The 25,541-nt window shown below is 36.3% G+C and overlaps 2 protein-coding genes and 1 non-coding gene across 4 annotated transcripts in view; 1 reads left to right on the top strand and 2 right to left on the bottom strand.

Annotated features, from left to right (window-relative positions):
* Positions 1 to 3,057: 3,057 nt before the first annotated feature.
* trnap-agg (transfer RNA proline (anticodon AGG)) lies at positions 3,058 to 3,129 on the top strand. Its single transcript has one exon. It is a non-coding gene; the product is annotated as a tRNA-Pro (tRNA).
* A 4,522-nt stretch (positions 3,130 to 7,651) lies between these two features.
* crsp7 (cofactor required for Sp1 transcriptional activation, subunit 7) lies at positions 7,652 to 13,994 on the bottom strand. Its single transcript, XM_030160915.1, has 3 exons — positions 13,665 to 13,994; positions 11,339 to 11,413; positions 7,652 to 11,247 (listed from the first exon to the last, which is right to left on the bottom strand). The coding sequence occupies exons 1-3, from the start codon at positions 13,734 to 13,736 to the stop codon at positions 9,589 to 9,591; spliced, it is 1,806 nt and encodes a 601-aa protein (XP_030016775.1). The 5' UTR covers positions 13,737 to 13,994; the 3' UTR covers positions 7,652 to 9,588.
* A 4,619-nt stretch (positions 13,995 to 18,613) lies between these two features.
* The window catches only part of crtc1a (CREB regulated transcription coactivator 1a), a 45,575-nt gene continuing 38,647 nt past the window's right edge, over positions 18,614 to 25,541 (bottom strand). The window contains exon 15 of one of the 2 annotated variants that reach the window (XM_030159794.1): positions 18,614 to 24,518. In XM_030159794.1, coding sequence (XP_030015654.1) covers positions 24,313 to 24,518 — 206 coding nt within the window. In that variant the 3' untranslated portion in view covers positions 18,614 to 24,312. The remainder of the gene's footprint in view (positions 24,519 to 25,541) is intronic. The other variant, XM_030159795.1, reaches the window with a different exon arrangement.

Here is a 25,541-nt window from a genome sequence, read left to right as displayed (position 1 = left end):
TTTCCATGACTGTATGTGTGGTCATTAGAGCTTTTTACTAAACCAACAAAGGTTTAGTTAGGACTTTTCCACAGTACAGGAAACTATTCCTGCCTTTGGTCATCAGACTGTTCAGTTCCTCATAATAACCACATATTTTTTAATAACACCACAATATTTTTGCACACTTATTTATTTATATCTCTTTAATTATCATATTGATAATATATTGTCTAGTCCATATTGTACAAACTGCTGTTCTAATTGTGTCGTAACAGAGTGTTTTAATATGTATATTTGGTGTATGTGTGTGTATATTTAGAGTTTTATATGTGGGTCCAATCAAGTGAAAGTGAACATCAACATGAAAAAGTAAATTTGCACACATCATTTATCAAGTGGGCTCATTTTTTAGCTAAAGATCTCTATTTTTACCCTGCTCCCAAGGAGTATTGTTTTTGGTTCGGTTTGTTTGTTTGCTTGTTAACACTCTAGCAGCAAAACTATTGGTTGAATTCATACCAAAGTTGTTTTGTAGATTGCCAGTGACCCAGAATAGATCTGATTATATTTTGGGAAAAATAGGTTAAAGTAAAAAATTTTTATGAATTTTTAAAATCTTTTTTTCCCCATTTACTTATAATGGGTGAAATTTTTAATGTCTGTAGCAGCAAAACTATTAGTTGAATTCATACCAAAGTTGTTTTGTAGATTGCCAGTGACCCAGAATAGATGTCATTACATTTTGGGAAAAAAAGGTCAAATTCAAATATTCTATAAATTTTTAAAATCTTTTTTCTTCTCCCATTTACTTATAATAGGTGAAATTTCACATGTTTATAAAAACATCAATTTTGTTTCAGTTTACTTCAAACTTGGCACATATGTATATAGAGGCAATTGATATGCTGACATCAGCACATGCATAGACATGATGACATCAGCTGGACCGATGCCAAAATAAACCTGTAATATGTGTGAGGGGCGAGGTTTGTTTTGCATGACACCACTTGTATGGAACTGTTATCATTTTTAAAATACTATTTATACAGTACAGGAGAAGTTCTGAACCTTCTGCTAGGCTGCATTAAATTAACAAAAAGACGTGAAAAGACTGTCTATTACTTTGAGGAATTAAAAAATCTTGAACAATGAAGTTTGTGAATTCATGCACTGGTCACATTTAAAAAGACTATCTGAGAACTGTTACCGAGAAATGACTCTTTATTTGTACTTTACCTATATCAGTATGGACCAGCACAAGTTGTAAATAACACTGTTAGTATTAATATATTAAATAAAGCAGTGTTTTTCAACCTAGGGGTTGGGACCCCACGTTGGGTCGCCTGGAATTCAAATGGGGTCGCCTGAAATTTCTAGTAACTGATTAAAAATAAAAACAAAAACTTACTAATAAAAATATATAGTGAGTTCAGACAGACAATCACAATCCATAAAAGACATAACAAACTGTGAAGCTGAAACTGAAGCACTGTGGTTCTGTTTATCCGTCAAATGTTCATTGTGGTCAGTTTCAGATGCTGCAGCTCTTTCATAATTCATAGTTTGAGTTCTTGTTTGTTCAGTATTAATTGTCAGCCTTGTAAATCCAAGCTGGACTGACTGTACATATCCTGACCAAGGAAAAAATCAAATTCTCACTTTGTGCAGTAATCTACACCTGGCTTTTCTGCCTCCGTCCATAATAATATACATTATATAGACTAAATGTCCTCTAAAATTAACATTTATTTGCAACAATAGTATACCAAACTATTACATGATCAAAAACAAATTAATTTTAGCAAAAAAAATAAAGTCTCTGTTTTGAATGTCTGGGGTTGCCAGAAATTTGTGATGTTAAAATGGGATCACGAGCCAAAAAAGGTTGGGAACCACTGAAATAAAGCATCATGATTATATCTGACTTGTTGTTTTGTTTAAAAAATAAATCAACATTTTGGGTGATGCATACAATGGTAAAGAGTCGTACATGTGTTACCACATTCTCATGTCAATAAAACAAAGACTTTTCAATATTTTACTCCAAACATTATTGTCAGCATATAATATCTGAAAGGTTTTGTCCTACTTGATATCAGTTTCTGTCAAGAATCGCATGTTTTGATTGTTTGCAAAAAACTGATGTCCATTTCATGCCCACGTGTTACGGAGCAGTAATTTGACATTTTTCACCTAAAAATTTTATCTCCCCAAATTTTGTTACACATAATGTTAAAGTGCATATAAATACCTACCCAAATAGCTTATTGCAGGGGTGTCAAACTCATTTTAGCTCAGGGGCCATATCCTCCCAATATGATCTGAAGTGGGCCGAACCAGTAAATTAATAACAAAATAATATATAAATAATGCCAACTCCAAACATTTCAATGTGTTTTATTGTGAAAAAAGTAAAATTACATTATGGAAACGTTTACATCTGTAAACTGTCCTTTTGTGAATAACATGAACAATCATGAAAAAAATTAAATTCATTAAGAAAAATAAGTGCAATTTTACCTCTATTCTGCCTCTGTTTATCATTTCTAAATGTGCATTACAACTTACAGATCACAGAGGATCTGCAAATTTACAAAATATTTGAGTAACTGGCAGAATATTAGTAAAATTACACTTACTTCTCTTAACACATTTCTAATTTTTCATATTTTTTTGTGAAAGACGAGTTTGTGAATTTACACATTTCCCTGTAATTTCCCTTTTTTTTTACACTAAAACAGAGGAAAAATTTGGAATTGTCATTATTTGTAGGTTTTTGTGGTAGTATTTTACTGATCTGACCCACTTGAGACGAAAGTAGGGCTTTAAGTATGGGCCCTAAAGTAAAAGGATTGACCGTTAATATCTTGAGTGTAATTTTTGCATTCCACAAATTCATCCCATGGGCTAGACTGGACCCTTTGGCGGGCCGGATTTGGCCCCCGGGCCGCATGTTTGACACCTGTGGCTTATTGAATTGTTGAAGGAATTAGTGAAAGGTCAAGCACCATGTGTTATATTGTTCTCAGTGCAAACTTCCCTTAGTAGCACTATGCCTTGTTGATATGGTCAGTTGGCTCGTTGGTCTAGGGGTATGATTCTCGCTTAGGGTGCGAGAGGTCCCGGGTTCAAATCCCGGACGAGCCCATTATTCTGGAATTTCCCCTCATGGGACTAGTAAAGGAGCATCTTGTCACTCTTAAATATGTATAATACACAGGTGTCAGACATGTGGCCTACCGAAGAATCCAATCTAGCCCTTGGGATGAATTTGTAGAATGCTAAAATTCCACTAACATATTAACAACCATTTAGTTCAGGTTCCACATTCAAACCAATTCAATCTCAAATGGCTCAGATCAGTAAAATACTACCCAATAACCCATAAATACTCATAACTCCAAATTTTTCTCTTTGTAAATGCAATATTTTCATGTATTTACACTAAAACAAAGTATAATTTCGCCAAAAATATGAACAACCTGAAATGTCTTAAGAGAAGTAAGTGCAATTTTAACAATATTCCACCTGTTACTAAATGTTCTGTGTATATGTAGACCTACTGTGATCTGTAAGTTACATACAACGCACCTGTGGAAATGATAAACTGAAGCATGATATTGTTAAAATTACACTTATTTTTTCAGTTTGTTCATGTTATTCACATTGTTTGAAAGGATAGTTTGTAGATGTAAACATTTTCATAATGTAATTTTACTTTTTTCACTCTAAAACCTAGAGGAAAGTTTGGAGTTGACATTATTTATATATCATTATGTTATTATTTTACTGCTTTCGGCCTACTTCAGATCAAATTTAACTGAATGTGGCCCCTGAACTGAAATGACTTGGACACCCCTGGTATAATACTTGCGAATAAATTACTCTGTTTACATGTCAGACACTGATAATCGCAAAATGTGTCCATGTCTAACTGCTTGATTAAACCTACATACATAAATTTTCTGTTTTTGTTGTGTTGATCATTTCTTTCCTGCTACTTTTTATTATACTTGAATGGAGCAACTGTAACACAAGCATTTCTCTCTGGAATTAATAATGTATTCTGATTCTGTTTTTCATTGTATATACAGGTCACTAATCTACTGCATCTGTGGACAGTGTTTTTTTTTTTTTTATTTTATTTTTTTATCATGTTATCAGTCATCAGCAGACTTCACTATATTTCACAACTGAAACTGACTTAGCATTTTCTGAGATGACGCCTCATGAGTCTTCAAAGATAAGAAGACCAGATGGGAGGTGTGATGTTCAAAAGGAAACATGACGTTAACTCGTTTATACTCCTCAGACTCTGACGTCGTGTCCACTCATAAATACACCTGACTATGTACGCATATGTCATATAATAACATCATCCAGGTGTGTAGAGGACTGACTCAGAGCCTGACAGTAAATACAGCTGGAGGAGGGGGTGGGGGTGGGGGTGGGGGGGTATTACTCATCCAAATAGCTGTGGCTCCCTGTGATGTAATTATAATACCTCTGATGTGATCAGACATGTCACGACTGTCCGTAGGATCTACTAAAACTGAGGGGAAGGGAAAGGAAAGGAATGGAAAAACCTGCATCATGTATCTTAATAATAAGGTGTTGGGATTCAGTCGACCGTGGGGGAATTTTGCCCTCACGTATTTCTTGCAGGAATTTCTGGCTTTTGCACAAACAGTAAAGAGTTCCAATGATTTATCCATTAGTGTCAGTTGAATCAGTTTTCGTAAAATTAGCTCCAAAGTGGTGTGTGTTTTTTGGTTTCTTTCCTTCTCTGTAGCAGTAAAATAAATATCCTCAGGTATTTGAGCAAACTAGACATTCTGGGATTTGAGAAACAAATGTTCGCCATTTTCTGATATTTTATAGTCAAAACAATATCTAAGCAATGCTGTATGGGGGGGGGGGGGGGGGGGGGGGGGGGTATGTTATTTTCTTTGATGGATGTAACTCATGAATGTAATAACTAATCCCATAATTTTCTGATGATGTCTTATGTTTTTAATGATGTTTCTAATGGTTATTGCTTTTACATTTGCATTGTTAATAATGTGAATTGTGATTGTCATGCTTATCGTCGGCTAAAATTTACTTAGGGGGTCAAATGAGCGGCCATTTTTGTCAAAAAAAAAAAAAGTTGTAAGAAATGCATAGAACTGTGTTGAAATAATACTAATACATTTGTGCTCAGACTACTGATATTATTTGACAGTGGAAGCTATATTTTCAGAAATATCGGATTTTGAATAGCACATGTATGTGAAAACTTTTGCTGGTGGACGGACGTGACATTACCCATGATGATCTGGTCAGTACCAGTACTTTATTAGTAATAAACTTATAGACTTACTATTGCTAATTCTCCTCTTATTCATAAATGTTAGTATTGTGGATCTAAAACAATAACAGCTGACACAAAAACACAAAATGTGTCAGTGGACGGATGTGACATGGTTGTTACAGATCCCATCATACTGATGCTCAGCAGCCATGTCACCGTTTCCACAAATGATCCCTGTGCAAAAACTAGTATCAGAATTATTTATTGTATAGTTTATCATCATACTAAAGAGTAAATAACAATATAGAATTGTTATTTCTTTATAAAAATGCTTATTAGAAAACTATTGATTTAAAAAGTGACGTGTGACATTCTTAATGTATGTGTTGGCGTAACATAAGCAGGATGGATCAGCACCATACTCCATTTTCATTCATTCATTCATTCATTTTCTGAACCCGCTTTATCCTCACTAGGGTCACGGGGGTCGCTTGGAGCCTATCCCAGCTACATAGGGGCGAAGGCGGGGTACACCCTGGACAAGTCGCCAGTTCATCACAGGGCTGAACATATAGAGACAAACAATCACTCTCACATTCACACCTATGGGCAATTTAGATTAACCAATTAACCTATTAGTGCATGTTTTTGGATTGTGGGAGGAAGCCGGAGTACCCGGAGAGAACCCACGCAGACACGGGGAGAACATGCAAACTCCACACAGAAAGGTCCCACCCCCGTCGACTGGTGTTGGAATCGAACCCAGGACCCAGACAGATACTCCATATTGCAACCTGTAAAAATAAAACATGTGATATGTAGGATAGAATCTTGTAAGAAAAATTGGGGAATCTAAAAGAATAGAATATTTGTTTTTCAGGTAAATTCAGTTCAAATATAACTTGGCCATTTGTGACATGAAAATATAGCATTAATTGTGATGAAATTGGACATTTTTGACCTGAAAACATAGTTCATATGACCATCAACATGTTGCAACAGAACTGAAATCCTGTAAATTTGCCTAACTTGCATTTACCAACACAAAGTTCCTTTGGGGATTCACTTATGTTGATTTCTTATGCACAAAGACATAAATAAGACCTCTAAGCAAATTTTAGCCAATATAAATATTATAGTTTATATTAGAAAAGGTTGATTATGCAAATCTGACTGTGTGTGAGGTGACTAAAAAAGTGTTTGTGAATGTTTTTGTATGGATGTTTTGTATTATTGTAAATATACAAGGGTTGGACAAAATAATGGAAACACCTTAAAAAATCAACAAAATATAATTTAATATGGTGTAGGTCCGCCTTTTGCGGCAATTACAGCCTCAATTCTCCGAGGTATTGATTCATACAACTTGTGAATTGTTTCCAAAGGAATTTTAAGCCATTCTTCAGTTAGAATACCCTCCAACTCTTTAGAGACGATGGCGGTGGAAATCGACGTCTTACTTGAATCTCTAAAACTGACCATAAATGCTCAATAATGTTGAGGTCTGGGGACTGTGCCGGCCATACGAGATGCTCAACTTCATTAGAATGTTCCTCATGCCATTCTTTAACAATTCTAGCTGTATGGATTGGGGCATTATCATCTTGAGGTGAAGGTGTTTCCATTTTTTGTCCAACCCCTGTATATATAAAGTGTGTTAACAAAGCAAAGGAAGCTGAATTAATTCAATTAGTTTGTAAAAAGGAGGTGGGAGTTTATAAGTTATACTTCTTCCCACTCTTTTTCGAGAGCTGAAAATTTTGTTTGACCAAGTTGGTTCCTTGTTATCTGATGATGTTATGTGCTTTAACTAAAACTAATGAAAAATAGTTTTTTTTCTGTTTTGAGTAAAAGTGAGAGTTCTGTGCGTCACACTTTTCAGTAAGATTTTTTGACTTAAACTTTCTTTTCAGGCTTTTAAAGGACAAGTCTGATCACAGAAGTTGATATTACATCAGATCTCACTCCAAAGGGACATTTATAGCAGATTTTGGACCAACATATAAAACAGCGTTCCCACCAAACAATGAATATAACATTCATCTGTCCAGTAGAGTTTATACAGCTGAAGACCTGAAATTTAACTCTTCTGGACACATGTGGTAAAACAGTTTACCAAGACAAGTAATGTTGGGTTTTCCTTTCATTTTTCACCTGTCAGAAAAACACATGGACAATGTGCGCCCCCACGTGGAGGATCTGGGTAAGTACAAGACATTAACACCAACTTCCTACAGTGAAGGTGAAAATAAAAATCACTGTATCACATATACTTTTCCAAAACCAAAAACCCTTCTCAGACACTGACCTGGTTAAAACAACAACACGATGCGTTACATATAGCTCTGAAAGACAAACAGGTCCATAGACTGAACAGAAGATTTAGATAATTTTATTTTTCAAACAATTGAGAGATGTTAAACACTGAACAAATAAAGATGCCCCAGTCAAAACTCCAGAAAACAGATGCTTATCAACCAGTTGTAGCACTTTCCTTTATTGCCAGCTTTGTTGTTGTGCAGTATTCATTGTCTGCAGCTTCACCCTCACTGGATCAATGTGTAAAAAAAGAAACATAACGGTGCATATACCAGCGTCGTATTGATTTGGAATTCTCGCACATTAACCCCAACTCCAAGGACAGGCGTGTTTAATGCGGAAGCAAATCTAGATTTACCATTTACCAAGGCACATTGGTAGGGATGAATGACTAACAGAATGGATGACTGAAGAGGCTGTGCAAAAGCCAGTCTGGGTTAAAGTCAGAATGTGTGAACTGAGGTGGTAGTGACTGATGAGTAGAGAGATAAATCAAAAGTTCCACAATTAGTTGTCAAATTGAAACTGCAACGATATCTGATGCACACAGCTTTCTCTGTTTTATGTTATGCGAAAGAATGGAAGCAAATAAATGCGACCTCAGACAGGATCCTAAAGGTTTTCTAAACTCTCACAAGCAGCTGAAGTTTAAATGCGTCTGAAACTCCGAATAAACTATGGTACATAACTGGAACTTGCAGGAACATCAGTCACAAAGTCAGAGATCAACAAGTTGCCAACTTACGTACAAGTGCATAAGAGGTGTCATACCTGTACATTCACTAAGGCTGTTTAACTTAAAACATCTTTAAAGATATTTCAAAAGGCAAATAATATCTATAGGAATGGAAGGAGAGTTTCAGATGCATTCAGATTCATGGTTTTTGTCTCTATAATGTGATTACTGATGAGCACCAACTGTTTTGACATTCTTTAATTTCAGGCTAGAGAGAAAACTAGTGGGTGACGAGAGCATTTCATGTTAATGAAGCTGAAATAATTATGAATTAGCTACCACCACACTACAGTACTTCAATGGAAATTTCAAATAATTGCTAAGGATATGTTTCTGCCAGAGAGTTCAGACAGATGCTGTGTGACGAGAGCGAAAGTTGGTGAAGTGAGGTATGGAATGTTAATGACCGAATGCATTGACCCACCTTAAAGACGGACCATGCAAAAAAAAAAAAAAAAACATTGTTATGCCCCCTTTTACACTGCAGATCAGGTTGACAACATTTTAATGCAAACAGGAAGAAGGAAAAAGAAAAGATCCATAAGTTTTTGAACATCTGTTTTGATGAACATCCCATAAATGAACTGGTCAAAATAAATAGATGTATACATGATAAGAAATCTATAATTTACTCTTTATATCTCACATAAAGCTTCTTGTAACTGCCAAATATGCTCCAGAATTTCACACCCTGGACACACTTGGCTCTACCTGTGCTAGATGAACACCTTTCTGGGCACCAACATGGCGGTCTGAACAGGACAGCTAAACCCCAGCCTTCACTCAGATTCGACCCTAGATTGTAATTCCTCATTAGAAACTAGGAAGAACAAAATAGAAGAACAGCACCATTCCACTGAGCCTGAAACAAAGGCCTCGTTCAGAAATGTAGTTTTGGTGGTACGTATTGTAACACTCCCCTTTTGGCTGAATAATGCTGTCCCCCTATTTTGCCTTCTCTGTTAGTAGCAGCATGTCTGCAATGAGGGCCTCAGTATTCCTGTGTCTTTCAGTTTGAAAAATAAAACAGAAACAGCCCTTGATATTATAAACTCAACTATTTTAATTTTTTCTCTCTTTTTTTATTTTAACAAAACCTTATTAGATCTGAGAGGACAAAGAGGCATGGGTGGGCAGGGGAGTTTAGCAGGCCTGGCTTTTGCCAAACTCACAGTGGACAAACAAAATCACAAAGTATCTTGTCTCTGTGGGGAGACAAAGACAGGAGTGGAAAGGACAGGAGCCTTCCCAAACCCCTTCAGTCTAGGCAAACATATGGCAGGATGTTCAATTTGTTTTCATCCCCATGAGGGTCCAATGATATGCATTCTGTCCAATCATACCACTTGCCATTGGTGTCATAACACCCATTAACCCCCGGCCAGTTCTGTGTATGTATCCTCTCCAGGTCCTCGTCCGTCACCTCCCGGCTCACGCCCGGTAAATCTACTACAGGGTTGTCCACCTGCAGAACATGCGTCTTCCTCGTCTCCTTGATGTCTTGCTCTTCCCTTTTCAGATACTCCGACATGAAAAAGTGTGCGCCAGGGGCCTGGACCCCTGAGGAGGTGAGCACATTGCTCTGAAGGTTCAAGTACGACTGGATGATTTCATTCCTAGATAGCTCCTTCCAGTTTGTCTGGTGGAAAGGGTTGGGACCAGGACCAGGACCCGGGGCTGTGGGTGCATGCTGTTGTACAATGCTTTCAGTTCTCTGCCGAGACTCAGCTGGGTCAGGAGTGGAGGCTTCCTCTGTGGGAGAAAGTTCTTTATGAACCAGAGGTTTAATCTGACCTGTGACGGGGTCAAATGTTAATCTACGCTCTTTTAACCGTACAGGTTTAGTTGTGTCTTCTATTTTCTGGCCTTCTAAGTTGACAGCGTAGTCTCTAGACCTGTACTTTCTCCTTTTATGCTCTGAGTTGGGGACTCCTGTGCCGTCCGGGTCATCGGACACAGTCATAGCACCCTCAGGTGTCGGTCTGTTAAGTTCTGAATTGTGCTGGGGATGAGGAGGTGATGGGGAAACTGATGGGGAGTCCAGTGTTGCAGAGATGTCTTGTGGTGGTTCTGACGAACTGGCCCAGTGCATTGAAGACCTATGAGAAGAATGTGGCAGCTTGTCAGCATAAGAAGGCTGGGCAGGGGAGGACACAGACTGGGATGAAGGCAGAGGAGAGTCCCTGGAGGAGGGGCTGGGGATAGACGTTCCTTTCAGTGCATGTGCCAAGGAGCGCTTGGTCATTGTGTCTTGCTTCATGCTCCTCGGGCTGCCAGTGAGGCTACGGGGGCTTCTGGCTTGATAATACCCCCCTCCACTGTCGTCCATTCTGGCCTGTTGCTGCATCACAGCAACTTTGATCAAAGAGGAAGTGCTAGGTAGTTTGGCCACTCCGGGGGAGCTGGGACGAGGCTTGACAGCATTTACTGGAATTCTGTTTAATTTATCATTATCTAGGTGTTCTAACCGTGATCTGTCAGGGGAGGGGACGACTTCCTGCTCAGGCATTGCGTCAGGACTGCCTGCGATCCCATTACTGGGGGGCGGTGACGCAGAGTTATCATAAGACGACATCCGGGAGATTTTTTCCGGTAAGTGCACTCCGCTGTCTCTATGCTCCGCCCTGCGTTTGCGGCTGCTTGATTTCTCAGCTTTTGGCGAGTATGTGTTGTGAACATCATTTCTGACTTTGACTTCGGGGACACCCTTCCCTGACACAGAAACATCAGGAGGAGAAGAATCTGTTCTGCAGGGATGAGAGCTGCCATTGGTAGATCCAGGGACACTTGGAGCCACAGCTGACCCAGGTTCAATCAGCTTCTGCCAATTCCTTAAGAGTTTCTTAGCACGTTTGGCAAGGTCTTCATCCTTGGTTTTCTTCCTTACATCATTAATCAGTTTTCCTAGCCGAGTTTCCTATTTGAATGACAGGTAAAAGAATAGGAAAAAAAATTAAGCAACACAAACGGATGAGGGTAAAGATAAACAATAGGATGAGCCATCTTACCTCAAGTGCTTCTTTGGTGATAGGATACTTTTCAAGACAGGCAATTACCTCCAATACAACCACCATATTGCATATCTGAAGAACAGACACAAAAAGCATTTTGGATTACTTCTTTGCCTCTCAGCTATCATATAACAAAAAGCACTTAAATAAAAGTCAGAGTGACAGTCAATATTATATGAACTTGAAATTCCTTCTGATGTGATTTCCTCCTTGTCAACTATACTTTACCTTTACTGTCCATTACGGTGTATGTGCAGTGTTTTATATTCAGCTGCTGATGGAGAATTTGTACATATTTTCCATTAAGCTCATGTTTCAAAATGAGAATCCCTGTGTGGGAGATATATGGTTGTGATACGTACCACTAATAGCAATAAGAAAATGCAAACCATCATGAAACCACAAAACACGGTGGCAAACTTCCTCTTGAGATGATTAAAAACATTGATAATGAAATGTACCTGAAGTGACAAAACTTATCAATTAAGAGGGGGGCAGTGCAAAGCCAAGCTAACACTGATAAATTGGGGATCAAAAGACATCAAGTAGCATGGGAGAAAATCTGCACACCAATGTATCTGCCTCTGAATACTTTATAGAGCTGTGAAGTTTCAAGTACAATCGCTTTTTTGAGTTTGTGTTCTTTGATTACAGTACCCTAGTGTGATGAAAATAATACCTGCAGGTGACATAAGTGACACACCTATTCTGGGGGAGATCAAGACTTGGTAAATTATAGCTAAACCAGTTACCTGTGGAAGCTACATGACAATGACATGAGCAACAAAAAACTCTTAACACCACTTCGCAAGAAAAGAAAGTGTAGCACACAGGTATACACTTTCCAAATGGAATACCACTGTAACCAAGTGGTTTAACACCGCACACTGACCCTGTACATACCACACTGCATTCAGCATTCTGTGTGAGAGCAGAAAATGAGTGTGACACTTAAACTTTCAGATTATGTAAATACTGATTGGTCTTATTCTTTACATTGTATTTTGTTGCATGTGTGCCTTGATATAAGTGACCTCATCCCAAACTTTTTTCTCCCCCCTTCAAGATCATTATTAAAGGCCCAACCCCATGCTCACATATCACTGTGTTTTGTGACTTTACAACTATTTTGTCACGAGATTGGGGCTTGTTGGAGACACTCACAAGTTGGAGGTAAAAACTTGAGCAAATTAATAAATATGTCCAGTAAAAATGGATGTATGACAGCTAAAGCCCACCAGTTCAATTACTGAGGAAAGAACTATATTTTCACATTACGAGATAGAAAGGAGACGTTTTAAAAAGGGTGCACAACTTTTTAACGAGATGACAAATCATTTAACCTACTATATTTTTTATTTATGTATATATTACATGTCTTGATGGTATTTTAATACCAGTTCTATTGAGAGAATAAGACATGAAGAGAAAAACTGAGTGGAATAAATAAGGTTACAAAAAATCCTGTGTTAAACGAAACTCAAAGTTATTCGTGCCTGCAACGTGTGTTGGGATGAGACTAAGTTAGCTTCCCCCAAGCTAGGTAACATTAGCTTGTTTTACAGCTTTTGAGAGACTGAGCGATGTTGTAAAGTACAAATGGTAAAGTGACAACTCGAAAAAAATCTCAACTGACGCATAATTTTGATAAACGTGGCATTTGTCGGAAAAAAGACATCTAAATAATATTTGTTTTAATTTTAAGTGAGTTTCTTGTTCGGCTGAGAAAGGCAGTCGCCTTTTAAGTGTCAGCAGACGTACCTGTGTTAGCTGATTTGGCTACAGCTAACATTTACCTAAGTTGAGAAGGAAGGGTCCGACTATTTCCTAAACCGTAGCCATTCATGCTAAAGTTAGCTAGCTACCTTTCTACACGTCGGTTGCAGGGGACTGAAAACGTGAACCACATTGGAACGAAACTCCGGTCAAATAGGATTAACAGGCGATTTACAGCAATGTAAATTTATATCTAAACCATTTTACATAAAGTCTCTTTATAGAGTTAAATAGTTTCCAGTCGCTTTGGTGTTCCGGCTAGGCTAATGTTAGCATGCTTGGTAAACCAGCTAACACCAGATTACAGTGTAAAGGGTAGCTAAACGCTGTTGCTAAGTTAGCTCACAAGCTGTCAACTCAAGAGCTCCACGTCTCTGCTCTTAGCACACTTCGACATGAAGGCACTGTCACAAGAGCTGAAATACGCTTCTTTCACAACAGTAAAACTCTTAATTGGTAGCTGTGTGGTGAAATGTGTAGGTTAGTTTTTGGAGTCCAGGTAAACAAGCTAATGTAGCTTGCTAGCCAGCTAGCTAGCTCCACTCACATTGCTCTGACTGTCGATGGCCTGCAGCAGCCGGTCCCTCATCTGCTGCGGGGTTGCTGAGACCGTTGTCATTGCCTGTTCGGTGCGATCCGGAGGATGGAGGGAGGAATCCTCCAAAATGAAAACCGGGTGACAATGGTGACTCAAAAGCCGCTGCGGTGACACGTCAAGCGTCCGAACAGCATATTTTTCGTCGCCTCTAAGGTAGACGGCTCCGTTTATCTCACATGGAGTGAGCAGTGTGTGTGCGGGGCTGACCGTTGGCTGCTGCCTGCTCGGCGCTCGAGCAACTCACTCCCAGCTGCTGGGTCTGTGCACGGCCTCCTGCTGCATGCTGGGATACGATGGATGCGCTTTGACGTCTGCACGTAGCCAAGTAAACATCCCCACGGCCCACCTACACTCGTGGGTTTACCTGCGGGTGTAGCAAGAGGTGGGTAGAGACTACATCATCTGCAATAATTTCCCTTGGGATTAATAACGTATTCTGATCTTTATGAATATCCCACAATGCAACAGTCTCATATTTGTGACTGTATATAAAATGAACCAATAATACTGTCTTATGTGGTCAGGTCCTTTTTTGGGTTTTGTTTTGTTTTTAATTAATCCACTACAGAGGATAATTAACACTGCTGGGTCTCAGGGCGATATTGTTATTTTATTTTATTTTATTTTATTTTATTTTATTTTACTTTATTTTTTTTTATATATCCTGCTGGAACAGATAATGCATTTTGTACTTTTTTGTTTGTTTGCTATTAGGGATGTAACGATATGAAAATTTCATATCACGATTAGTGTGACCAAAATTATCACGGCTATCATTATTATCGCGGTATTTATACTTATACACACACTGAAATAATCCAACCAAGTTGTATTTTGAAAATACTACTACTACTACTACTACTACTACTACTAATAATAATAATAATAATAATAATAATAATAGGCACAATGTACTTTTTGTTGGCAGAAACGTTCAAATATTAACATGTAAACATCAAACATACAAATGTGCAATAAAGATGGCACTGTATGGCCATTGTTTGACCATTTTCCAGATCAAGTTTGAGTTGTTTTAGTTTCTTTTTCATAGCTAGCTAGCTAGATAGATAGATAGATAGATAGATAGATTTACTTTATCAATCCCCAAGGGGAAATTCAGAATACAAAAGGCGGTCACAAAAACAGTCATACCACATCAACAATCAATAAATAAATAAATGCAGAGTATAAGTAACTAAGAATAAATTAGATTAAAAAGATAAATTAGATTAAAAAGGAGAAATACATGTATTACTTGTATTAAATGTATTGGAAATACATGCATGAATGTAATGTATTAATTTTATTTTTTTATTTATTTGCACAAATAAAGATAGATAGATAGATAGATAGATAGATAGATAGATAGATAGATAGATAGATAGATAGATAGATAGATAGATAGATAGATAGATAGATGTAAACAAACTTAATAAAAATGTTGAATATAAGCAACAAATGAACAAAATACGGTACAAATTGGACAAAAATGCACAAATATAAGCAGCAAAATCAATGAAAATGAACAAAAAATGAGATAAAATGAATAAAAACTGACCAAAATTGTCAAGAAAATGAATAAAAATAAATGTAAATAAGTAGCACAATGATCCAGGAAATGTGCAGTACTGTGACTTTTCAAAGTGCGGTAATCAAACACGATTATCATGATAATTAGAATTTAAACGGTAATACTAACCGTCGAGAATTTTACCGCGGTTTATCATTATACCGGTAATCGTTACATCCCTATTTGCTATGCACCTCTTGCACAATAATTTCCTGATGAAGTTTTGGAAAAGCAGCAGTAAGGCATTAACAAACAGGTGTCAAACATGTGGCCCGGGGGCCAAATCCAGCCCACCAAAGGGTCCAGTCCGGCCCTTGGGATGAATTTGTGAAATGGAAAAATTACACTAACATATTAACAGTCCTTTTAGTTCAGGTTCCACATTCAGACCAATTCAATCTCAAGTGGGCAGGACCAGTCAAATACGATCATAATAATATATAAATAATGGCAACTCCAAATTTTTCTCTTTGCAAATGTACATATTTTCATGTATTTACACTAAAACAAAGTATAATTTTGCAAAAAAATTAATAACCTGAACAAATATGAACAACCTGAAATGTCTTAAGAGAAATAAGTACAATTTTAACAAGATTCTACCTATAACTAAATGTTTTGTGTATTTGTAGATCCACTGTGATCTGTAAGTTCTAATGTACATGTGTAAATGATAAACTGAGGCAGAATATTGTTAAAATTACACTTATTTTTTCAGTTTGTTCATGTTATTCACATCTTTTGAAAGGATAGTTTGTAGATGTAAACCTTTTCATAATGTAAATTTACTTTTTTCGTTCTAAAACATAGAGAAAAGTTTGGAGTTGACATTATTTATATATTATTATGTTATTATTTTACTCGTCTGGCTCACTTCAGATCAAATTTAACTGAATGTGGCCCCGGAACTAAAATGAGTTTGACACCCCTGCATTAACAGATTAATAATATTCTTGGCATTTTACTATTCTTACTTTTAGTATATTTCAAGATAATCCCTCTGCACTTTTACCTAAGAAGGCAATTGTTTTGAATACACAGCCTTTCTTACTCTGCGGTAGGGATGTAATGATATGAAAATTTCGTATCATGGTTATTGTGACTTAAATTATCACGGTTATCATTATTATCGCAGTATTGTTGAAATTGTGCTCAAAATGTTCAAAAAGTACTTATACACACACTGAAATAATTTAACCAAGTTGTATTTTGAAAAAAAAAAAAAAAAAAACAACAACAAAAAAACCAAATAAAATAATAGGTATAATATATAAACAAATGTTTACTATACCCATGTTTGGTATCTTTTTTTTCAGCACAACTTCATATATCTCATCTGCCTATTATTTTTTCACTTTAACCTACTATATCAACACAAAAGGACAAAAAAACACAAAAAAATATATAAAATCCAATTTGAAAAATGTATATACTTTACTGCATAAATAACACAAAGATGCTTAACGAACCTTTTCAAAGACTTTAAAAGTGAATATTGGTTCCAAATATTAGGTATAGAAAATTAAAATTGTAATAAATTTAAATTATACTCAAATATTTGACATAAAAGCAGATCTTTACATAGGGTTTTTTCCCCTAAAAGTCTGGTAATCAAACACAGTTATCATGATAATTAGAATTTAAATGGTAATACTAACCATCTGCAATTTAACTGCGGTTTATCGTTATACCGGTAATCGTTACGTCCCTACTCTGCGGTACACTATTGTTAATCAGTGTCATTCTTATCTTATCTTATCTTATCTTATCTTATCTTATCTTATCTTATCTTATCTTATCTTATCTTATCTTATATATTTATTATAAGACATCAAATTTAACAATTTAACAAAACTGGATGACAATGAAAGTTTTTAGTAGAATATAGAATATATAACTAATAGCATTGTTGAGGGACATGCATATGGAACAATCTGTCATTATTTATGTATATTATCCTTGATGCTTTGGTAATATTATTCACCATGATATTTATGTCAATAAAGCACAATGAAATGAGGAAAAAAATTATTCACATTTGAGTGTTGGGATAAAAAATTTTTTTTTAGTTATTTAGAAAAAGAAAATCAGACACGCCAAAGTGAAAATGTTAAATTCTTATAATTTATCAGACATAACATACATTCTGACATACAGAATACATATCTTTAATACATGAATTTATTTAAACAGTTGCCGTGTCATATAGTTCTCACTTATATTTATAGATGTTTATCTTTTTATCGTCAGTTTCCATTTTAGTTTGTTAAGTTACTTCGTACATTTATTTGTAATGGTAAAATTGTAGTTTTCTGTGAGGCTATGTAGCTACTTGTTTATTGTGCACCAGGTTTGGGGATGTAAATGCCTGTTTTTTGTGCCAAATAGGACCTACTGAACTGAACTGAAGTGAACTGAACTGAACTGAATTAAAAGACAGTTGGGAAAGTAGGCGTACTTCAGCATTTGTCCAGCAGATGGAGCCCTGTGGCCTTTAAAGTGGATTAAAACCCAGTAAAGAATCTGTCTGGAGAAGGATGCTGCATGTTTGGACCAGTCTGCCTGGTGATAACATCCATCCATCTAAGCTCATCTGTGACACTAAAGGTTCGGAACACGGTTTTTAATCGGAGTGAGTGTTGTATTTGTGAACCCACCACGCTTAGTTTTAATGCATTCGGTGGTTTTCATTCATTATTAGACGCTCTAAAGCTGTGTCTTTGGGTGTAAAGACACCATATCTTAAATTCTATTTTCTAATTCCTACTTTTATTTGAAAATCCAAAAGAGGAGAAAAAAACTTACAATATGTCTGTTACAGTTTAATAGAAAATGAGGCACTAGGAAATGCCAAGTTCAATCTTTGTATTTATGTAATGAACTGACACCTGTGTACATTTGTCCTCTGCATTTCCACGGTTGTGTTTAAATATTTCCCCTGCATTCATCATGACTGAATGTTGGCATCAGTCATGCTGCTTCAGTAAAGAACCTCCGCTTACACTTGTCAAATAAGCTTTTTGATGCCAGTAGCATAAGCCAGTAAATAAAAATGTTCCAACACAAGTTCTGATCATGACCACAACAATTCACACGATAAACAGAAATCCCACCACCAGCCATTACTTTTGTCGTGTCCATCCCACATGCAAAATGTCCAGTGTCAAATCTTAATTCGTGGGTGTGGACAGAGTGGGAGAGGCAGGGAAAATGCTGGGCAACAGGCTGTGGAGTGTGTGAGAAAGTCTAAGTTATGGGACTGAAGTTGTGTATCGTTTCTCTTTTTTTTTCCCAGTTCCTGTGATGCCAAAACAGGATAAGAGACATGTTTGCTTACTCAGATATATCTGTTTTAATTTCCTTTACAAATAATAATGCAAAGATACAAAGACTGAAGCCTTCACACAAGAAAAAATACATCAGGTACAGTTCAAACAGAAGCATATTTCATCTTAAATATAGCACACATTTACAGCCAACTTGGATTCTTTTGGTCCGATTTGACAGTGAAATTAGAAAACACACGATTTGAAGAACAATGTTTGAACCAGTCACTTTTAAAGGGTTAGCTCAACAAAGTACCACCTTGCCAAGCTGTGCTGCAGAATGCTAAATCTTGCATATTCTAAGAGCATAATATGTTTCCCGTTGCTGTGTTCCTTATGAACTTATAGGAACATAATGCACCCCGAACGGCAGTAAAATGCACGTGCACTGTTTGAATTAGTATCACTGTACTCAGAAACAAAATACATTTTATAACAATTTAGCTGCCATTGTATGAGGTTTGAACCAGCAGAAGGCTGCCCTCAAAATGTACACAAAGCATCCATAGACTCCTGAGTCTATCTCATCCTCCTGATTCATTCCGTTTTAACATGTGTCACAAAGTCAACCTACATAACCTATATTTATATATCTATAGAAATAGCAGATACAGTATGTGGATCTGTGACTGCATTTCATGCTGTATGTTAATGCTTATTCCTCAGACTATGTACGTATATAGTGTTTGACAGCAGATTTATAAAACATACTCAGAACTAAATGCTTTTGATTTAACAAAAATGTCTAAATTTTTTAAATTCAGTATCATGCAGAAAAGAAATTTCCGGGAAGTATATATCAGTCACGTCTCTTTATGCTGCTATAATTTCAGTAACTATCCTCAATGTAAACAATGCATTGATAAAGTCATAGATTATGTAATAATTCATACTCCACTAGTGACAGTTGGGACACATTATATATTCTTACTTCTGTTCTTATTTATGGCTATTTTGAACTTTGGCTTTTTGGTTCACCTGTTGTTTTAACAAGAAAAGAAAGACTAGAAATAACATTACTGATTTGCTTTAAAATGTCTTAAACTATCATTAAAATCTTATTTATTCCCATACCCTACTGTAATTCAAGTCAGCTTGTCCAGGTAAAAACGACAGCACAGAGCTGCTCATATTAAGTGTGAATAATCAGAAAAGTGCTTTCAGGGCCTTGAAACGCATACAGGTTAAGTTGAAATTATTAACATAACTTCCAAAACTCATGATACAGAAAATATCATAACACTTGTGGAGAATTGTGTGTTCATATTATTGAAATTACATAATGGATTCTCAGTTAATTCTGGTTATTAGAAAGCTAAATCATTTGCTAAACTACACAGCAAGTGGCTAACATGTAGTCTGTGATTCGGTTGAGAGAAAAACCAACATTGCTCTCTTGTAAACTCTTGTCTAGTAAACATTGGTACTAAACCAATGAATGCTGATGCATAAAAGGTGGCATAACAGGCGATACATCAGAGCTATCTACATGAGCACAAAAAGAGTGAAAAGAAAATACCAAAAACAGAAGAATGGACCTACAAAGATGTCAGGCTCACTATAAAGTCTGAGGTCCAGCAGAGAATATAGAGCCACAATGACATATTGCAGCACAGGATTTCTCAGTGCATTTTCTCACTTTGACATCATATCACATAAAGCACAAAAACATTATTCCTACCATATAGCAATATACAAAGCTACTCTATAGATTTACCATGACATAATCAAAACTCTGTGGGTATTGCACAGAAAATAAGCACATACAGTATATTGCAGTGTAAAACATAGTACCAAACAACAGCGTGTACATGTGCGTAAAAAGGCTGATTACCATATTTCTGATGCTTTTAGGCTCCATTTAGCGGTTACATAGCCTACACATGATGCTGAAATAATGAGACAAAAGACAGTATCACCAAACAAGAAAAAAAACAACACACTTAGACAAAGCTGACCCCGTCTTTTCGAAAGAAATAATAAAAAAAAAAGCAAGCCATAACAGGGAAAATATCCTCAGAAATAAGTCATGCTGTCACAAAGTTATTAAAATAGAAAAAAAACAAGAGAAATAAACCAAAAAAACACTGCATCATAATTCAAAAGCATGATGCAACCTTAGAGTATTTAAAAAAAGATACAGAAAAAAACCTGAAAATGAAAAGCTTAAATTCGATCACATTTTCACAACATTTCAGATTGACATTGTATGAAAATAACAGTGAAATATGCGGGCACAGGAGGACCTTGACATACATCAACGGATGTAACATCGCAGCTACAAAATACAGTGTGGAAAATATACATGAAGAATGGTTATATAGTGTCCTAGAAAAGAAAGAATGCTCTCTTTTATGGGCTTATATTAATTAAAAAGAATATTCAAAACTGGACTGAGTTACGTATAAATTTAATAAAATACTTTTTGATTCCATCTAGTACATTTTTGTGATGTGACTGCAAATTTTATCTGAGAAATCACTAAAAATGTGTCTGGAACAATTTTAATGATACACTAAAACTGGCCAATTAGTGATTAAAAACAGTTCCTAGTAAAGTTATTTATTAAAACACGCCATCAATAGCACAGAGAGCTGCAGCACAGGAATAAGACCATGTAGGTCAGTTATACAGACACCTTTAATCACCACTGCCCAAGTATACAAATGTAGACTAGATTACCAAAATTTAGGAAACAACGGTGTAACAGCAGACGGCTAACAAAATACTCACTGATTAGAAACTCAGCTCTTTTAAATAGACGATCTGTATATGAGTTCTTCCAAAAATAACTGTCATTTAATTTAGCTTTTTTAATATTATATATATTTTTTTTTTACAAGAAGGCAAGTTTAATCAAAGACAGGGCGAACAGGTCCAGTGCACATACAGTAACAGTCACAGGGGGGGTGTTGGTATATAAACTCTCATAAATTTGTGTTTTAAATAAATGCATAAAGTGCAATATGAACAAAGTGAAACATGGGGCAGGGCAGTGAGTGGACGTTCTGCATCCACTCACTGATCCACACGCAAACTTCACAGAGGACTTTTAAAGAGCAAATGCACAAAGCGATAAAAATGCAAAACACACAAGACAGACAACCAACACATTGATAAAGGGCACACACAACATGAGCAAGAAAAAGAACTGGGAATATTCAGCGTGGTGGGAGTGTAGTTCCACAGAAAAAACATGATGGGTACATTTTTAACAAACATATTTGGTCCTACAGTACATTAAAACCATACAAGAGGCGACAAGGATGATGAGATGGAAACAACACAACTGTACAGATGTGACCTAAATACATTCTCATTGCATCAACAATGCTGTTCTAGTATAGAGGCAGTTCAATTGTTTGGAAAAATATAAATATTTCAACTACACTGAGGTCACATCTTTGGGGAAAAAAATCCAGGAGTTTCAGTTGCTATTTTATGCCACACTTCACCGAGCCTTTTTTTTTTTTTTTTTTTTTCCTTACACCGTATTCATCTGAAAAGAAAAATGTCTTTAAAGTATCAAAAGAAATATAACATGGCACCGTCGCTGTGCATTCTATAAGAATTTTGCACATTTGCTTCATCTTTATAAGGGTTAATTTTGTCGGTTTTGTTTTACAGTCCTAAATCAATCGCTGTAGTTTTGCATAGATACCATTACGCAAATCTAATCACATTCTGTACATGTAAAATATAAAACAAAACAAGCCTGTAAACATCTATTTCATAACAAAGAAGTCATTTATCTGTTTAGGTTTTAGTCATTAATGTATGTATATGAAAAACTGAATGTTAGTGACAATAGATTTTTGAATAAAGATCAGCACGCCTCAAAAATACAACTACAGAAACACAACTGTGAATTATATAGGCCAAACCACCTGTAAAACATGAAAAATTACTCAACAGGTAATACATTTTTCCATTTATATAATAGTCATCTTTGCATGAAAACCAAAATGTCAAACTATTAAGGCAAAACAAGTATGCACAGTGCTTTGTGATTTCATGCATAACTGATGACTGCTATTTACTATGATGAAATTAAAATTCAGCAGTTCTTAAAGTAACTTTGGTGGCAAAATCACTCTGACACTCACGATTTAAGAGGAAATTTGGGGTCTGGTTTTGGCGTCTTTGCCAAAACGACACAGGAATTTGCACTGAATTAATACTATAATTGAATGTACATGAAGAACAATCGTCTTGGCACAGAGGGACGTAAAAACTTCACAGAACGACCAAAAACCAAAAGTAGGGATGGGAATCAAGAAGTGGTTCCAAACTGTGGAATGCATAAGAATAATATGCATTTTGGGTTTAGCAAAGAAAGAGTTGAAAGTATTATTTTAGGAGGTAAAAAGTTGTCTTTTTTATTTACCCAGGGCAGGTTTCCTTTTCCCCACAGAATCAATAATGGGATTTGTATCGATAAAATCGTATTAATTCCCATCCCTAACTAAGAGTGGTTTCCTCTTATCATCAAGCTACTTTATGTTAACAAGTAAGAGTTTTAGTGTAAATGCTTTCTCTGCAGACATAAACCACATTTCCATCCAAAGTGACTGGAACGTTTACTGTCAGAACTCTAGTCTGAATTTGTCTGGAGCCTCTCTGGTTACTTCCAAGAAGACTGGATAAACTTACAGCCAATCAGAGCACTGACCAGCAGGTAAATGAATGTTACCCAATCATGTAAGAAGAACAAGAGTTGGTATGTTAAACACATCCTTCTTATCAATGAGGGTCTTAAGTGTAGCTGTTCGTTCTTGTTCTGTTCAAAAGACGTATTGTATGTTTAGAGAAGTCATCGTATTGACTGGTTTGACACAATGCGGTTTGGTTCCAACCTGAACTGAGTCAAATAAGAACTTATGATTGTGCTTGTGATCTAGGAAATCAGCGGGCGGATTTAAATGAAATATTACAATCAGGAAGATGTGTTTGGTTCCATGTTACCAGAAATTGAATCCCAGGAACTTAAAGGATGTAAAGACAATAACGCCTGGAATTTGGGCTGACCATCGCATGCTTTTTCCCTCCTACTCTACAGTAATAGGTTGAAAAAGAGCTAGGGCTTTTTAAAACCAGTGGCTAAAGTGAAACCAATTAGAAATGTTTACACCCAAAATTCCTGAACTATTAAAGAAAGACCACACAACTAAACTTAGACCCTGATCCCTGTGATGCAAACTGAGTTCTTCCAAAGGTTCCTGGTTCCAGTGATGGAAACGCAGCTTTACTGTAACTCATTCAGTCAGTTATAAACACAAAGACTCGGCTCCTTCTGCCCACATTATACTTATATATATATATTTATATATATATATTTTTTTTTTTGTATCAAGCTTCCTCAAACAAGTGCTTCTAAAAACTGGGCATCTAAAAATAAATCAAAAGAGATGTGTCATTAGCAAAGAGTAGGAAAATAACCATAAACAGGACTCATTCCATAACATGTACGTCATTAGTGGTGAACCATCTTTCTGGTTCTGAGAAGATGGATGGCTGGTAGCACTGATATTTCTTCTAATCACGTCTTCGAGGGTTTGTTGGGTTAGTCAGTGGTCGTGTGGAACTGCTGGACCGCCACCAGATTACTCCAGAAACCCGCTCCTCCTGGTTTTATCCTGTCTGATGTCAACTCAGAGCGGCAGTAGTGTCCACACACCTGTGCGTGAGTGTACGGCGGGGGTTAGAGCCGGTCGAGGCGAAATGCGTCCTCTGTGGCCGGGTCGGCGAGGACCATATCGGGATCATTGAGCATGTGCAGGCCATCGAGTGTCAGTGGGTCGATTTTCAGATCGTCCAGCGGGAACTGGGAGTCGACATCGAAGCTGACGTCTGAGGGCAGGGACGCTGTCAGGTCTTTCGGTAGACTGGGCGGAGACTCTCCACTGACTGAGGAGACGCAAGACAGCACAGTTTAGAAGAAGGCAGCAGTGGTGTAGTTTTATTTTCTTTTTTCTTTTATTTTAACCCTTAAAGACTTAACTGTTTTTTGTGGTGATTTGTAAATGCTTTTCTATAATTTCTTAGGTCATTTATCTTCATTTATTATTTTATTGTCTGTATTTTCCAGTGAAAAGCGGATACTTTCCTAAATTTTATTTACTGAAAATCTACATCAATATTCACATTTAAAAACTGTTGTAATTTTTTTTCTTGATTAGCTCCTAAAGGTGTATCAACTTTCAAATTAATTTCTTAAAATTTTTTACCTTCCTTAAGTGATTTATCATGATTTATTATAATATTCTCCTCTACATTTTGCATTTTTCATTTTAAATTGGGTAGTTTAGTTTATTTAATTTACTAATCATGTAGATTTTCATAAAAGGTCAGAGTAAAAGGTTATATCAAAACAGAAGAAGCAAAAGTGACTTTTGTAACAAAATATGTCTTTAACTGAACATAAAAACTAGAGTCTATAACCACTGTCGTTTGTCAAACTCCATGGGTTTTACTGATGAATCAATGTTGCAGAAAATGACAGTGTTTCCAGGTTCACTACGGAGCCTCTGAACGTCCAAATGGGTCATATCTGATGATGGTGAAAAGCTGAGAAACGGCATTTTACCTGAATTATTTACATGTATTGACAGGATTAGTGGATCAACAGTTATTAAACTTCTTATGTCAATAGTTGGTTTTGGTCACCAGCGGCTGTTTGGGTCCTTGACGCTTTATTAGTGGGTTTCATATTTTATTTTAAGTTGCACAAATTGCATCTTAAGTGGGTTTAATTTTCAATCTAATCTTGAACTAATTAATTATCAAACGTAGAATGTTTTTATAGTAATTTAATTTGCATATAATGTGTTTTTTGGATGTCCTTTTAGTTGTGTTTCTTGTATAAAAGTTGTTATAGTTACAAAAAATATGTTTATTTGTGTAGCACATTTGAACGACAAGCAGTCACAT

This window comes from Sphaeramia orbicularis, chromosome 17 (genome assembly GCF_902148855.1).
Source record: "Sphaeramia orbicularis chromosome 17, fSphaOr1.1, whole genome shotgun sequence".
NCBI lineage: Eukaryota > Metazoa > Chordata > Actinopteri > Kurtiformes > Apogonidae > Sphaeramia > Sphaeramia orbicularis.
Note: the sequence above shows the minus strand (reverse complement) of the source record. Positions and strands in the feature narration are given on the sequence as shown.

Bases quoted from the DNA above. Each gene is read 5' to 3' on its own strand.
- crsp7 (XM_030160915.1), bottom strand. From the start codon at position 13,736: ATGACAACGGTCTCAGCAACCCCGCAGCAGATGAGGGACCGGCTGCTG. The intron at 11,414-13,664 runs GTGAGTGGAGCT...TCTGTTCTTCAG, and splicing joins CCATCGACAGTCAGAGCAAT to ATATGCAATATGGTGGTTGT. The intron at 11,248-11,338 runs GTAAGATGGCTC...TCATTCAAATAG, and splicing joins TCACCAAAGAAGCACTTGAG to GAAACTCGGCTAGGAAAACT.